The 17,084-nt window shown below is 41.9% G+C and overlaps 2 protein-coding genes across 3 annotated transcripts in view; one reads left to right on the plus strand and one right to left on the minus strand.

Annotated features, from left to right (window-relative positions):
- The first annotated feature begins 50 nt into the window (after window positions 1-50).
- ddx20 (DEAD (Asp-Glu-Ala-Asp) box polypeptide 20) lies at window positions 51-8,118 on the plus strand. Its single transcript, XM_085444170.1, has 11 exons — window positions 51-264; window positions 3,337-3,431; window positions 3,757-3,925; window positions 4,022-4,136; window positions 4,301-4,443; window positions 4,875-5,013; window positions 5,147-5,205; window positions 5,532-5,614; window positions 5,723-5,828; window positions 6,530-6,631; window positions 6,762-8,118. The coding sequence occupies exons 1-11, from the start codon at window positions 69-71 to the stop codon at window positions 7,928-7,930; spliced, it is 2,376 nt and encodes a 791-aa protein (XP_085300296.1). The 5' UTR covers window positions 51-68; the 3' UTR covers window positions 7,931-8,118.
- A 2,515-nt stretch (window positions 8,119-10,633) lies between these two features.
- Window positions 10,634-17,084, minus strand: part of kcnd3 (potassium voltage-gated channel, Shal-related subfamily, member 3) — a 128,123-nt gene continuing 121,672 nt past the window's right edge. For both annotated transcript variants that reach the window (XM_085444704.1, XM_085444703.1), the window contains one exon: window positions 10,634-16,914. In XM_085444704.1, coding sequence (XP_085300830.1) covers window positions 16,740-16,914 — 175 coding nt within the window. In that variant the 3' untranslated portion in view covers window positions 10,634-16,739. The remainder of the gene's footprint in view (window positions 16,915-17,084) is intronic.

Raw genomic sequence — 17,084 nt, forward strand, 5'->3', positions numbered from 1 at the left:
GGGGCTAAAGCGCAGCTGTGGCTCTGCTTTTTTTACCCGGGTCACCGGCAGTGAACAGCACAGCAAACATGGCTACCTCCGTGAGGAAAGCAGCTCACGATATCGAAGCGCGAAAACGGACCGAAGACGTGATTCTGTCGGAGGGGATCGACTTCGGCTCCTTGCTGCTGTCTCAGCCCGTGTTGGACGGACTGTCCGCCGCGGGATTTCAGAAGCCGTCTCCGATCCAGCTCAAGGCGATCCCGCTCGGCCGCTGCGGACTCGGTGGGTGCAGAACAAAACTGCGGGAGGGTCCACATGTGTGTGTGCTGGGGGCAGGAATATTAAAGTTTTCAGTGTATAAAACTTATAATTGATTTTTATAAGAAGAGCAACAAAATACCTTATGTATGCACGCGAAATAAAACCACTAACTTACATTAGTGCATTTACATACATCAGGGATCAGAATCTGTCTGTTAACCATCAGTTATAATTTGCATGTCTGCTCAGATACATGACTGGCACTATAGTTAAGATTTTTATTATTATTATTATTATTTTTTTTTTTTACAGCTTTTTAAAGTATTTTAATTTTTTGTTGCAAAGCATACTGGTCGTAAATATTTAGACGCACATGATTAATGTGATGTGACATATTATGCCTCATAAATCCATCCATCCATTATCGTCCGCTTATCCAATGCATCTCCTCATAAATATGAAATGAAAAAATACTGTTATCACTATTATTACTGCAATCAAAAAACACACTTATGGGCAAATTTATGCAGATTATTAATCTAGGACATAAAACTTGGCTGTGGGTAATCAGGTAGCGCATCTACTAACTGGGAGGTTGGCGGTTCGATTCCCAGCTCTTCTAGGCTTATTAAAAGAACGTAATGTAAAAAGGTTATTACATTTGATATCATGGCAGTAGAGACAAACCATCGTGTATCTGATCTAAAAATCTGTTTGTACAATAGCTGGGTGTGTTAGAGTTAGGTTCGTTAGTATTTGGACACTGATGCTTTTTTTTTGTGAATTTTAAATCAAATTGTCAAAATGTATTTGAAGGGAAAACGTTCAGCTTTAATTCAGAGGTTTGACAAAAGGATGAGCAGTAAGACCCCAGACCCTAAACAGCTGGTTTAGGAAGAATTCCCACTTTCTTTGCCCTCTGAAACTCTCAGGTTGCTTCTGCTGTATGCTCTGAGTCATTTTCCGTTTGCATTGTGATGCAGTGCTCCATCAGTTTTGCAGCACTTGGAGGAATCTGAATTCCCCTTTACACTTCAAGGTACATCCTGCTCCTGCTACCAGCATGCACATCGTCAGTAAACACTCGAGGTCCAGATTCACAGGCAGCCATGCATCCCTGCGATTTCACAGTCGTAGTTTGTAACATTAACTCCGCCCTCTTTGACAGATGGTGCCTCTGATTCTCGAACACTTAATGCAATACTTCTGTTGAACCCCTTGAAATAAGTTGAAAGTCACATCTTCATCAAATCAAATCACTTTTATTGTCACATCACATGTGCAGGTACACTGGTACAGCACATGTGAGTGAAATTCTTGTGTGCGAGCTTCACAAGCAACAGAGTTGTGCAAATACAATAATGTAAACAAGCAAAATACAAGAATGGCTACATCTGAAACTAATAAATATATGTACAATATATAATAGTATATGCATTTCTGGATGTGTATACTAAATATTTTTCTACGTGTGTGTGTGTGTGTGTGTGTGTGTGTGTGTGTACACATATTTTACAAATTAAATAGAGTAAACAATAAATAAAATATATAAAATAAAATATACAGAGTTGAGACATGTGCAAAACAGTGGCGTTACTGTACAGTATGGAGTGCATAATGTTAAAGTTCCAGTAGTGAAGCTGAGGTGTCTATGAAGTGTTCAGCAGTCTGATGGCCTGATGGAAAAAGCTGTCTCTCAGTCTGCTGGTACGGGACCGGATGCTGCAGAACCTCCTTCCTGATGGAAGCAGTCTGAACAGTTTATGACTGGGGTGACTGGGGTGGACATGAAATCCACTGTGAGGTGTACACAGGGAAAAAGAACTTTGTGTAACTGTCCGAATATTTATCGACTAACTGCAGAGGTCTGCTATATTATTAGTTTAGAAAAGGGTTTAATATGGCCCCGCAACTTCAGCTGTACTCCAAAAATTGTTTTTACTCTGAATAATTCAATCATGTATTACATTTTAATGTAGTTCCTTATAAAAATTCTTCATACAATATCAAATTACACATTTTCAGCTTCTATCTGTTTCAATAATATGTATTTCATCTGTGTAATATTCTGGATATTCATAACTGAGCTATATATTAGAGAGTTTCTTCTATTTTGTGAACTTTTAGTTCGGTCTGTTACCGTTGTTATTGTCTTGGAGCAACTGTAACCACATAATTCTTTAGGGAATAATAAAGGATTCTGATTATGATATCTGATGAGTCCAAATCTAGTTGAATTACGAAACAGTAGAGCAGCTTAGCTTGGGTTAAAAATGCTCATCGGATGGACTCCTTTTTAATCCTCATAGCTTTCATGGTATTGGAAATGGTGGCAAAACATTATTACTATTTTTAGGAATATTGCTTTTGTTTTGTTCAATAATCACAGAAATTTATTGTTAGAAAAATCAAGTTTCCATCTACTGTAGCTGTACTACACTCAGACTGTACACTGACTTTTGTTGTGAACTTGCCTCAAAGCCGTGGTCAAATGTGAACAAATCTTTTAGTTCTAAAGGATATTTAAAAGTATTTTATTTTGAAAAGCTCGAAACAACTACATTAGTTGAAAAGTGGTCATTTTTTTTTAAATCATTTGCAGAGAAAACAGTTTAAGTATTTTAGTCCTTCTTTTGACTATCATAGATACCACAACTGTTCATCATGGTGCTAAATCACTCTTGGGGATCAAAAGCGTTTATTGCTTTTAAACATTTTACAGCCTTTACGAGGTACAAATTCAGAATAGTTGCTTTCCACTTGGAGGTTGCCCGTGTGTTGAAAAAGCTCTCGGCTGCAGCGGTGATGCAGAATGTGCTTAACTCATTCACTGCCATTGACGTCTATAGCCGTCAATTGCAGTGAATGAGTCAATGGGTTTAACTCATTCACTGCCAATGGCTGGCAGTGAATGAGTTAATTTCATTGTACTTGAGGTAAACACTTGTTAATTTAAACCATGGTGGGAGACAATTGATTTGATGCTGAGGATTAGGCAGCAGTACTTCACCCAGTCATGGTAATTAACTGCTGATGCCAAAACTGTCATTTGCCAGCCCTGTTGTGCATCGCTCACTGAGTCTCTTCTTTTAGATTTGATTGTGCAGGCCAAGTCTGGGACAGGAAAGACATGCGTGTTCTGCACCATCGCCCTGGACTCTCTGGTCCTGGAGAATCCTTCAACCCAGGTCAGTGTAATATTTGATTATGAGGATATGACCTACGTTTGCTCTCGGACGGTTAAAGTAAAACATCATCAGAAGAGGGAAAGGGGAAGTTTTATTATTTAATCATTTCATGACCAGCAGATGGCCTTCTGCTGAATTTAAGCTGCTTAGTGTCAAATGCATGAATGAAAGGGAAGAATGATTGATAAAGACGAGGTACACCTGGTCTTGTAGAACAAATGTAATCTTATTAGCTCTGGGGTCTTACTGTTCATCCTTAATCTTCTCCCAATCGAGTATAAGCCTTTTTGTTTTTTTTCATTTTGGACACTTTTCCCTCCTGCAGGTTCTCGTGCTGGCTCCGACACGTGAGATAGCAGTGCAGATCCACTCGGTGGTCATGGCCATAGGCTGTGCCATGGAGGGCCTGGAGTGCCATGTTTTCATTGGCGGCAGGCCTGTGAGTCAGGACAAAACCCACCTGAAGAAGTGTCATGTAGCCGTGGGCTCACCTGGTAGGAACCCGGGATAGTAGTCGGCAGTGCCACGTCACGTAATTGCCACGCCGCTGTTGTTTTTGTTCGGTAACAGTGTTCCGGTTGTGTGCTCAGGTCGCATCAAGCAGCTTATCGAGTTGGGCATGTTGTCAACGGCCAGCATCAGACTGTTTGTTCTGGACGAGGCAGACAAGCTGCTGGAGGAGGGCAGCTTCCAGGAACAGATAAAGTATGAGGATACAATTTCTGTGATTATACTCCTATTAAATGAGCAGCAGGCCGCTGTAGCGAGCAAGCAGTACATTTAGACTGAAGCCGTTTATATATCGTGTCGTAACCACATTTACAAACCAACATAACCTAAAGTTCACCCATCATCCTGGTCCTCTTTAGCTGGATCTTCTCCTCGCTGCCTGTGAACAAACAGATGCTCGCACTCTCCGCCACCTACCCAGAATCCCTTGCTCAGCACCTCACCCGCTACATGAGAGAGCCCACCTTTGTACGGCTAAATCCAAGTGATATGGGCCTGAAAGGTAAGACCCACTTTAATAAATGGAAAAGATAAAGATTCCTGAGTTTTGGCCTCTCTTGACATTTTCTAATGTATTTAAATTGCTGTCATAGCAACAGAGACTCTGCATAATAAGACTGCATGGATAACCAAGTCTGCAAACTGACATGTTTGATGGGATTATTTCCTGACAGAAGATTCTTGGGGAATGAGATATGATTGACAGTAATAAGGCTAAGTTAAAAACACTCTTCTCTTCCACAGGATCCTATTTTAAGCTCTGTGCTTATTTTGAGTGAATGTCAGAAAATGGATTTATCTGTAGCTCAGAACTCGAGCCTTTTAATTCACACACATCACTGACAGAGCACGTCCTGCTCGAAGGACCAAAGTTGTTAGGTCAGGTTGAATTAATGACAGCATGTATGTCGTCCTTGTGTCGCCCCCTGTCAGGTCTGAAGCAGTATTACAAGCTGGTTCAGTCCCATCCGTTACCTCACAAGGTTTTTGAGGAGAAGGTGCAGCACTTGCTAGAGCTGTTTAGTAAAATCCCCTTCAACCAAGCGCTGGTGTTTTCAAACCTACACACACGGTATGTGATTGCATTTAATGCCAAGAAAAAGTATATTTTTTATACTTGTTTTATATAGAATGCATTAGATCTGAGGATTAATTATTTTAAAAAAAGCTTTCTCAAATGCTAATGTGATGAATTGCTACCACAGGGCTCAGCACCTGGCAGACATCCTGTCCTCCAAAGGTCTGCCTGCTGTTTGCATCTCTGGTAAGACTGCTTTATGTAATGTAATGTTAGGATGAGTCAATAAAAATGGTAATACGGTGAAAAATCAGGTAATTGATTTGAGGCATTTCTATACTGGTATACCAGCTGCTTTTGAATTTTAGACATTGGAATTCATTCATTTCTTGACTTTATTTCTTTGGCCAGGTGGTTTATGATTTGCAGTGTTGCCTGGCAACGTTTCAGTGCACATATTTAAAATGACCTTCATACAGTGTTGTGAATGTGTGTATTTTTAATGCTTCCGTGCCAGCGACTTTCAGTTGACGTTATCAGATTTAATGAGGTGTCGTGTCTGGCCTCTGCAGGTGGTCTGAGTCAGGACCAGAGACTGGAGGCAATGTCAAAACTGAAGCAGTACCAGTGCAGGGTGCTCATCTCCACTGACCTGGTGAGATGCAGAAACCTTCCATCTTTCCACACATCTACGTGAATTTTTCGAAATCATTTTTCTGTTAGCCTAATAACTTTGAGTAATCTTTGTGTTTCACAATTTCAGACTTCAAGAGGTATAGATGCAGAGAAGGTCAACTTGGTGATAAACCTGGATGTGCCGCAGGATTGGGAAACTTACATGCACAGAATTGGACGAGCTGGACGTTTTGGTTAGTGTGCAGCGCTGCTTTAGAGGCAGCGAGAGCAAGCATTGTTTGACATTCAGCATTTTCACCTTGTCACATCACCAAGTCAGGCAGCACAGGTGGCTAATGGCACCGCAGCAGGAAAATATGTTTGAAGAGAAATTGCATCATTTTTTTTATTTTTTTGTAGAATTGATTCTCCCTCCATCTCACATTTTGGAAGAAACACTATTCTTTAGATGTGCAATTAGCTTGATGCGAAACACAGACTAGAATAGCTCCGGGAAAAATATTACTTAGAGTTTACAAATTGATGAAAAGGTTAGTTATGCTGCTTTCAATTTGAGTGGCCATTCACCGGCACATTGTCAACATTGTCCTAAAATAAAATAAAAAAATGTTGCAAAGCTTTTTCTTCTGGTGGCATATGTCTTTGACCTAGACTGATGTTTTTTTATAAATAATTTAGCAAATTCTTTTCTCTCTGAATCAATAGCATTTTTGGCCCAACCACCAAAGGCAGAACGTTCCCAGTCATTTGCATTTAATTGCATTTAACTTTTTTTTCCCAGAATTGAGGTTATTCAATCTTAGCTTCTGTACGCTCTCTAAGTGCACGTGTGTTTGTGTGCAGCTGCCATCCCATTATACGCGACTCTTGCATTCATCTTTATCCCTTCCTGTTATTTAAGTGGGTCCTCATCCAGATTACATTTTGCTTGTAGGCACTCAGGGACTGGCTGTGACCTACTGTTGCCATGGCGAGGAGGAGAACAAGATGATGGCCATCGCTCAGAAGTGTGGCCTTAGTTTGTCTGCGCTGCCATGTGAGTCCCTGTTCACGTCTCTGTGGGGCTTTTACATGCAGCACGCACAACTTTTCTCTTCATGTCTACTTTTGATTCAATATTAATCGGTAAAAGTCATTCCGGTCTCATCTGTCTGCTGTCATTTTAGCCACGATAGAGCCCAGGTTGATGGATGAGCCGTGCGACTGGGATGTCTGCACTGAAGCGTCCACTCCAGACCCGGTATCCCGGCTGTTTCCCAGAGCAGAGAAGAAAAGCCGTGCAAAGCCTGACGTCTCTGTGTCTGATTGCATTGAGGATCGAGCTGTGGAGCCCGGCAGTCAAAGAAAGCCAGAGAAGAAGCATCCAACGCCCAGGCGAGAGGCAGTCTGTGAAGAGGATGCTAGAAAGATATCTTCCACAGAGGATACTCTGCCTGCTCAGGTGACACAGACTCAAAAAGAGCTCCAAGACAGTCTGCCGAAGATCCCTCCTCTCAGCTCGTTTAAGCACTGCAGGTCAAAGTTTGTGACCTTTGAGGAGGCCGAGCGGGACTTCCAGGACTTCATCACTACAGGTCCGGGGAGATCGGTGGAGATCATCAGAGAGTTCAGAGGCAGAGAGGATGGTGAACCCAGCGATCAGAATGGGCATAAGGAGTATCTTACACTTGATGATGATGGAGCGCAAATGTTTACACAAAATGTCGAACGGCTTAAATCTAACTTTTCACCTCCAAGGTCCATCTCTGGTTCTTCCAGTTCTGAATCTGACATGGAAGATGATGCGACACTGGAAAGTTCAAATGAGACCACAGGAGCTGAGAACAGAGCTGTCACTAAGCCTCAGATTGCAATGACACATCCACCTTCTCCACCCACACAACAAGCAAGCCCCACCAAACCCAAGGCTTATACTCCTCCACTCAGAAACTCTGACCAGACACTGTGTGCAACACGTGGGAGAGCTGTGCCTCCTCCCGATAGCCGGGAATCTGCATTGAGCATTAAATCAGGCAGGCGAACCAATCAGACAGCTCCGGCCCCAGCACGCCGAGAAGAATCAAAAAAGATGAAAAAAGAGACTGAAAAACAGAAAGAAAAGATGGAAAGGGACCGGAAGAGGGAGAAGAAGGAAGACGGAGATTGCACTGACAAAGAGGACGAGTGGTGTGCTGAAACGTACTGGAGAGCCTGCTACAGCGCCTGGAATGATTACTACGCCTCCGTGTCCCCGTTTCAAGAGCAAGGCTACCAAAGCTACTATAATGTAGCCTACAACTGGATGGCAGCTTATCGTATGAACGCCGTCTACATGGAAGAACTGATGAGAAAATGAGTTGTGGATACCGTGACCAGGCTTTTTTTTTTTCTTTCTTAAATCATCCTGTTTTCCAAACATAAAGTGTCTTTACTGCGCCACTTGATTCATATTTGCACTTTGGCTAGTATACGTTTTTTTCCCCCATAACATGTTGGTGTCATAAATACTTTTCTAATAAATTACACACGTTTTGTTTTTTCCCAGTCAAGTTGTGATGTAAAAAGTAAATTTCAAGTGCAGTACTGTGTTGGCCTCTGTGCGTCTCTCCTGACGGTATGCCCTCTTAGACTCACTGCAGTATTCTGCTCTAAAATGGATTTGAAGAGGATTACCTGATAGTTCTTGACTACATTAAAAACCATTTCAAAGATGATCTTTAGTCCCTGGAGTAAAAGCATGTTAGACCCACCCAGGTCCCAATCATCTGCATTTAACTGTAATCATCTTAATCTAGCATGTGTGTTCTTCATATTGGAAGGTGATTTAATCTTCCAAACGCTGTCGGAGTGAGTAAGTGTGCATGTGCAGCTGCTTTATTCTGTTTAAACGGGTCCTCATGAAGATTAGATTTTGTTTGTCGGCACCAGTGCTGGCTGTAATTACTGTTGCCATGGTGCCTGGTTTGTATGACTTGTAGGGAGTCTTGAGCCATCCCTCATTTCTTTACATCTTGCTAGAAAAACTGGAAATATGTGCAGTGGTGGATAGAAATATAAATGCAAATGCAGCATGTAAGGCATAAAACATATTTTGTACAATTCTGTGAAGCTGGAAAGTTAATATTTGGTGTGACCACCTTTAATTTTCAACACAGAATGAACTCTCTTAAGCAAGCCTTCTTGTAATTTCTTTGAGTACTCTTCAGGAAAAGTTCTCCAGGCTTCTTGAAGGACATTCAAAACTCTTCTTTGGTTGCTGGCTGTCCTTCGCTTTGTTCTCTGTTAAACACACCAGGTCAGTAATGTTGAGGTCCGGGCGGTGGGGAGGCCAATCCATGACTGATGGTGCTCCATTGTGTGTGTGTGTGGTTCCCCCCCAAAGATGTTCAGTGTGGTTCTTGTGTAATCTGGCATACCTTTGTCTTCTCATTTTCCTTCTTGGCTTTTTGGTGTGAAATAGTAGCTTGAAAATATAATTTTTATGGGCATTTAATTATTAAACTCTGGCATAGTGAGTCTTTTGTCCAGTCACCCTCTGCTCTTGGTTACGTCCGCGCTAGCCCGGATAGATTTGAAAACAGCGTTTTCGTCTGAATACGCTCTGCGTCCACACCATCGTTTTCAGTTATTTTCACAGAGTTGTGCATCCACATTGAAATAGCCAAAAACGCTTACGTTCCAGTACTACGCATGCGTGAAGCACAATACGATTCGACCTGCCTCATTTATGTCTGCCGTTCATTTACTTTCTGGCTCGTTGAAACGTCGCGGCAAAAGGTCAAGGAAAAGCACTGGGATTTTTGTTGCTGCGGGTAACTCAAAAGTACAAAGTTGCAAAAGCGAGTTAAAGATTATGAAGAAAAGCTCTCTGAAGCATGTACAGACTGATAGGGCTGTCAGAATTGAGAGCAAACAAAACAACTGCTGTATAACACCCTCCGCTATCTTAGTTTAATTGGTCACTTGACTGCATCACATGACTAAAATGTGTCATCGTTTTGAAAAAGTCTCAATTTTCGCTGTCCACACTGCGACGCGAAAGCACCGTTTTCAAATGTGTGCGTTTTCGAGAGCGTTTTCAAAACGCGTTTTCCTTGAGCGAAAACGCCATCTCAGTGTGGTCGGGAGGCCAAAACGGAGTGAAAACGATGCGTTTTCAAACGAAAACACATTAGTGTGGATGTAGCCCTCGTCTCTTTCCACTCACCCACAACCGGTTGCAGCAGATTGCTGCCTTTTCCTGGGCCTGGTTCTACTGGAGGTTTCTACCTGTTAAAGTTGACTTTTTCCTTCCCACAGTTGCCATACTGCTCATAGAGAACTGGAAACCGTCATCAACTGGGACTGTTGTGGAGGGCTGTGCGAATGAGCTTATAAAGGGATAAAATTAATTTATTAGTCTGGCCCTCCACACCAGTCCCAGTTCCTGACGTAGGCCCTTATTAAAATAAACTGCCCACTCCTGTTGAGAGCCTTAAGGTGACTGTTGTTGTGATTTGGTGATGCATAAATAAAGTAAAACTGAACTCAATGGACTCCCAGATTAAGTAGGTTACTATGTAAAGGTTAGCTGATTTCACCTTCAAATGCACTGTAAATATTAGAAGACCTTTCCATATAGTTCCAACACAGCGTCTTCACAGCTTAACCACAGCCAAACAGAAAGCAGCCGTCCCAACAAAAGATGAGCTTAAGCGTTTATCACAGGTTTGCTAATTGACGTTCTATCAGGTAGTCAATTTATCGAGAAAAATGCAGAAGAGCGACTGCTTCAGTTTTACCAAAGAAAAGAAAACAATTGAGCAGCTGGAGCTGGAAAGTTATGCTGCTGACCCGTGTGCAGGCTCCAATAGACCTCATTTCCTCCTCTGTTACCTAGCTCTTTTGTTTCGGAACACGATCTTCCTGTTCATCCCAGGATGTTCCCCCCCCAAAATTGCGAGACTTAAGGTTGAATATTTTGACATGAACACTTGGGTCAAAAGGACTGCACTATTGGAAGAGACGCCGAATCTATGGTAAAAATGTACACACTTGAAAGCATTGATTTAAAGGTGGGTGAATAAGGGAGCCCAGAGATTATGTATTAGTGGCAGATATAGATGTTTTATCAGGCGTTTCACAGTTGGGACACAAGACAAGGTCATAAATAATATCCAACACCTGACAAGTTACGCACAGCAGTAGTCTCAACAACGACAGGTGGCATAGGAGGGCAAAGCAAAGAGTAAGAGGAAAACTGAGCCCAGAAAAACAGGACAATCAAAGGAGGATACATAACAGAGAAAGAGAGACGAACACAACAACAGACCTGTTTTAGTTGTTTGTAAAAGAAAAATGAAATCTTTTGACACCTTGAGCAGAATATATGTTTACATATATTTCAAACTGTGTCATTTTGTAAGAGCAGCTGACACAAAACAACCTGTTGTGAAACAGGGAAGCAGGAAATTAACCGCCGTCTTTAGCAAAAAATTGAAATAAAAAAAAAGCAGGGAGCCTCGCTTCTGCCGACACCTGTCACACCCTCGTTCTAGATTTAACAGATTCTAAATGTCAGACTTTTTGCTGTAAATATAAAGACACTGTCTCTAACCCCACTTTTTAAAGAACACTGAAAAAAGCTCTGTCTGTGCTTTTATTTTTTTTTTTACCCCATGTAAATTTTGCACACAGTTTAACTAAACACTAATACTGCCTCTATGCGGTTGTTCTTGTGTACAGTACTAAACTACCAGTGACAGCACTAAGTCACTGCTAGGAATATCAGAGATAAAACACATCCTGTTCCAACGTGGCAGAATAGGTTCAGCTTTTTGAGGGGTTGATGCTATCCTCAAGATCAGAACTAAAGCACAGAATCAAGGGACCTGATGCACTGGTATTGTACCAGTATGTTATATCTCCACCTGATGGCTTATGATATGTTTTCTAAGGCTTCGTACAAATGTATATGTTAAACTGCTTAAGCTTTTCAGATGTCTTCATCTTAAGATGCTTAGATATATATATTTTTTAAAGGTTTGTAATATTTGCTGCTATTTGGCAGTAGTTTTAAACAGTCTACGTCTACAGCAAAGTCATCATCAGCTACATGTGAGCAAACACGTTATTACAACTCAATTTCCAACAACGTCAGAATGCTGTGCAAATTATCAAATACAATGCAATTCCTTGTTCTTCGTTTAATATCTATATTTAATTGAAAGTAATACAAAGGCAACACGAGAGGTTTTGAAATGAAGGAATTTGGGGATCAGGCAACAAAACACAACTAATTAGTTTAGTTTGAATGTGTGACGAGTTCGAAGAGTGTTTCAGAGTAAAGATGTGCCAGAGTTCACTATGCCCAAGGACGTTAGGACAACAAGAAGAAGAATATATTTCTAAATAACAAAAACAACATTTTGATGATTTCATCACCCATTCCTGCTTATCCTTTTTCAGGGTTGCTGGAGCCTATCCCGGCTGTCTTAGGGCGAGAGGCAGGGTACACCCTGGACACGCTGCAAGGCTAACACAGACAACCATTCGCGCCTATGTGCAATTTAGAGTTTCCAATAAAACTAACCCCACGTTTTTGGACATTTGGATCAAGCCAGAGCACCCAGAGAGAACCCAAACAAACACAGGGAGAACATGCAAACTCCACACAGAAACACCCTGGCCTCATGGTGGACTCAGGACCCTCTTCCTGTGAGGTAACCGTGCGAACCACCACGCCACCGTTCTGCCTCTGAATCACAAAAAAAAAAATCTTTTGACAATTTCATGATTGATGTTACAAAATACGTTTAAAAGAGTCATAAAAAGCTAGTAAGCTCTTTTAACGAGGACCATAAAAACAATATAAAATGGTCACTTTAAAAACAGAAAACAACAACTACAGGGAGTGCAGAATTATTAGGCAAATGAGTATTTTGTCCACATCATCCTCTTCATGCATGTTGTCTTACTCCAAGCTGTATAGGCTCGAAAGCCTACTACCAATTAAGCATATTAGGTGATGTGCATCTCTGTAATGAGAAGGGGTGTGGTCTAATGACATCAACACCCTATATCAGGTGTGCATAATTATTAGGCAACGTCCTTTCCTTTGGCAAAATGGGTCAAAAGAAGGACTTGACAGGCTCAGAAAAGTCAAAAATAGTGAGATATCTTGCAGAGGGATGCAGCAGTCTCAAAATTGCAAAGCTTCTGAAGCGTGATCATCGAACAATCAAGCGTTTCATTCAAAATAGTCAACAGGGTCGCAAGAAGCGTGTGGAAAAACCAAGGCGCCAAATAACTGCCCATGAACTGAGAAAAGTCAAGCGTGCAGCTGCCAAGATGCCACTTGCCACCAGTTTGGCCATATTTCAGAGCTGCAACATCACTGGAGTGCCCAAAAGCACAAGGTGTGCAATACTCAGAGACATGGCCAAGGTAAGAAAGGCTGAAAGACGACCACCACTGAACAAGACACACAAGCTGAAACGTCAAGACTGGGCCAAGAAATATCTCAAGACTGGTTTTTCTAAGGTTTTATGGACTGATGAAATGAGAGTGAGTCTTGATGGGCCAGATGGATGGGCCCGTGGCTGGATTGGTAAAGGGCAGAGAGCTCCAGTCCCACTCAGACACCAGCAAGGTGGAGGTGGAGTACTGGTTTGGGCTGGTATCATCAAAGATGAGCTTGTGGGGCCTTTTCGGGTTGAGGATGGAGTCAAGCTCAACTCCCAGTCCTACTGCCAGTTTCTGGAAGACACCTTCTTCAAGCAGTGGTACAGGAAGAAGTCTGCATCCTTCAAGAAAAACATGATTTTCATGCAGGACAATGCTCCGTCACACGCGTCCAAGTACTCCACAGCGTGGCTGGCAAGAAAGGGTATAAAAGAAGAAAAACTAATGACATGGCCTCCTTGTTCACCTGATCTGAACCCCATTGAGAACCTGTGGTCCATCATCAAATGTCAGATTTACAAGGAGGGAAAACAGTACACCTCTCTGAACAGTGTCTGGGAGGCTGTGGTTGCTGCTGCACGCAATGTTGATGGTGAACAGATCAAAACACTGACAGAATCCATGGATGGCAGGCTTTTGAGTGTCCTTGCAAAGAAAGGTGGCTATATTGGTCGCTGATTTGTTTTTGTTTGGTTTTTGAATGTCAGAAATGTATATTTGTGAATGTGGAGATGTGATATTGGTTTCACTGGTAAAAATAAATAATTGAAATGGGTATATATTTGTTTTTTGTTAAGTTGCCTAATAATTATGCACAGTAATAGTCACCTGCACACACAGATATCCCCCTAAAATAGCTAAAACTAAAAACAAACTAAAAACTACTTCCAAAAACATTCAGCTTTGATATTAATGAGTTTTTTGGGTTCATTGAGAACATGGTTGTTGTTCAATAATAACATTATTCCTCAAAAATACAACTTGCCTAATAATTCTGCACTCCCTGTACAACTTGATGTGCTTAAAATCACCTCTAATAGCTGCACAGTTTGGTCCACATTGACATCATGCATCTGGCAGTTGCTGCAGATTTGTCAGCTCCACATCAGCAGCACACAGCTCAAAGGAGTTTACTGGATTGAGATTTGATGACTGTGGAGATCATTTGAGTACAGTGAACTCACGGTCATGTTCGAGGAACCAGCTTTGAGACAGTTTGAGCTTTGTGATGTGGCTAAAGGCAGCTATCAGAACATGGACACGCTGTGGTTGTAAAGGGATGGACACTACACCACCACCACCAGCCTGAACTCCAATTTTGGTGAGCCCCTGTGTTTCAGAGCCTGCGTTTCCTGTTTTTAGTTGACAGAACGAGTGGTTATTTGAGTCATCATATTTTCTCTTTTTTCTGGGATGTGTGGAAAAATCCCAGCAGTTTCTGAAATACTCAGACCATCCTGCCTGTCACCAACACCCATGGCACATTCAAAATCACTTAAATGGCATTTCTTCCCCATTCTGATGCTCGGGTTGAACTTCATCAGGCGGTACTAAAATGACTCGTCTGCAGTCTGGATCTTTCACACTTATAAAACAAAGGAGGCTCAAACGAGAAGCTCATATCATGAACAAAGAAAAGGATGGAAAAACAAAACTTCATAAATGAATATTTCTCATATGCATTTACAATTTTAGAGAAAGAGAGAGTGTATGCAGCACAGCTGTCCTCTTACTTTAATGAAATGTGTGGGTGGCATCAAATTAAAATTGTCATAAAAGTGTGTTGTCTTTGTACTAGTTTCAGTTAAAAATACAATTTAAATTCTTTGGAAATCATTGCCTTTTGAGTAATTTATATTTTATACGGCATCCCCAAGGTTCTGTAAATGAGGCTGTAGACGATTTCAAATACTGCCTTTGAAATAAGATCTTGGCTTACACTGGTGAAACGCTGGCTCGCTCCTTGTGCTCTTTATCACCGTTTCGTTTTATCTACACGGAGCAAAGCGGGTGGTTGGTCTGCTCTTTCCTCTTTTGGTGAAAATCCACACGAAGACAGACTTCTCTTTGGGGTCGCTGAACCCAAAAATGACATTCAAGATTTTTAAAAAAGTCATAATCCAGAGTTACAAAGCTCAACTTTGATGGGATTAGATGAGAAATAATACATATCGGTCTTCAAGGGAACAGACAGAACAACACTTTTTTTTTTTGGTGACAGACATCTGTTGATGCTCATCCAGTGTCCTCGTGTCTCTGCGGTCACCATTACAACAGACTTCCCTGCTTTAATTTTTCCAGAAGATAAAGTAAATAAATCATCTGAAACACCAAGGAGGACAAAAGGTACAAACACCAAGTTTCCTAACCACATAGAGTACATATACTCAACAACTTCAAAAAAAATGCCCGCTGAGTTTGGGGGAGAAAAAACGTCGACGGCTAGAAAGACTACTGAAAGCATACTGTTGTTCACACAGGAGGAAGGGATACAACGGGACAACAACGAGAGCGAGAGAAATGCAGAGAGCGCAGAGAGAAAGACAGAGTGAGGCAAAGAGAGAGAACGAGAGGACAGCTTCACTGGTTCTGCCAAACAATGGTCAAATATTACAAAATATTCTATTAACAATATTCACAAAGATCCCAGGCTCAGGACAGATTTGTGTCAGAAATTCTCAGCGAACGCCTTGTGCTTTTAATTGTGATGGTTTTGAATTAAAAATAGACTTTTTGGTTTCTACATCAGGGAAATCGAGATATTTGAGGTCCGTCAGGCTGGAAGAGCCGAAAAGTGGGAATGAATGGGGAACGTGGAGAAATTCAGAAAGCTAGAAAAAAACGAATAAATATCTTTAAACTCCAGCAGAACAGGCACATGTCGTGTAAAAGCCTTGTAGCTGAGAACTTTGGACAGAAATGTGTGTGCTGAACCCTTCAGAGTGGCAGCTAGTCAAATATACCACATACTGAGCCACAGAGACTTTCAGAAGAACTGAAACACAAGTTTTCAATCAGCTGAGGAACAAACACACACGCTCACACGCACACACACCTTCTATCCAAAAGATCACAATTCCTCTATCTAGCCCCCAAAAATAAAAAATAAATTCACACGCACCCATTCACAAATATGAAAATATGAAAACCATCAGAATCTTTTTGGAATTTTACTCAAATTGGAATAATATTGGAGCTGAAAAGGATTGGAGCCATATTTATCTATGGAGAGAAAACAAACGACGAGGCGGTGGGTTGATTACGTCTTATTATTGTTATTTCTTTGTTTCCCTCTGAGGTTTCCTTACATCTCCAGCTAAAACGTCAAACTGAAGCGTAAATCATAAGAAAAGGTGCTTTGTGCACAGTGACACATGACTTACTCGGGGAGCTCACCACTGACACTTGGGAGACACTCACTCACTCACCCGCTTATCTAAAACGACTCCCTACAGGGGTTTCTCACTCTTTCACTCGCACGAACACGTACGCCAACCACTAACATGACGACACTGTATCTAAAAGCCATCCTCCGTCCACACGGGGAGTCCATGTCGTTACAGTACATGACCAGCAGAGGGCAGGCTCAACCAAGGCCAGACCAGGACTGAACGCTTTCTCTCCTCCGTCGTTCTGTCCTCTTCCGTCCCTCCGTCTGTCTCGATGAGTTTTTTTTCCCTTTTAAATCTGTCTTTCTGTGTGACGCGCCTGCACTCTAGTCTTCACAGTGCAGACACCTTCACAACATTTTGGTGGGCGGGGCCTGCCGGCAGATGAGCGTCACCCTCCGGAGTCGTCACTGGGGGCGTGGGAATGCTGATGATTGCTGTGGTGATCTGGCTGCTCTGGCAGTTCAGAGGGGCTGGCTCATCTACGCGCATGTTCAGACTGGAGCGGCTGAAGGAAAATTTAAGAAAGACAAGCAAAGATTAGGGCAATCCATAGAGAAATATTCCTTTTTGTGAAGATTAGTGCCGAGGACAGAGTGAGAAATCCTCCTCTCTCCTCTTCGATGGCAACTTTCAGTGGGGTGATAGCTTAGAGCCCTTTCAAAGTTAACAAAATCT

The sequence above is a fragment of the Copadichromis virginalis genome, linkage group LG20, assembly GCF_057382275.1.
Source record: "Copadichromis virginalis isolate Kocher_CV1m ecotype Utaka linkage group LG20, C_Virginalis_male_GT1.1, whole genome shotgun sequence".
Lineage (NCBI taxonomy): Eukaryota > Metazoa > Chordata > Actinopteri > Cichliformes > Cichlidae > Copadichromis > Copadichromis virginalis.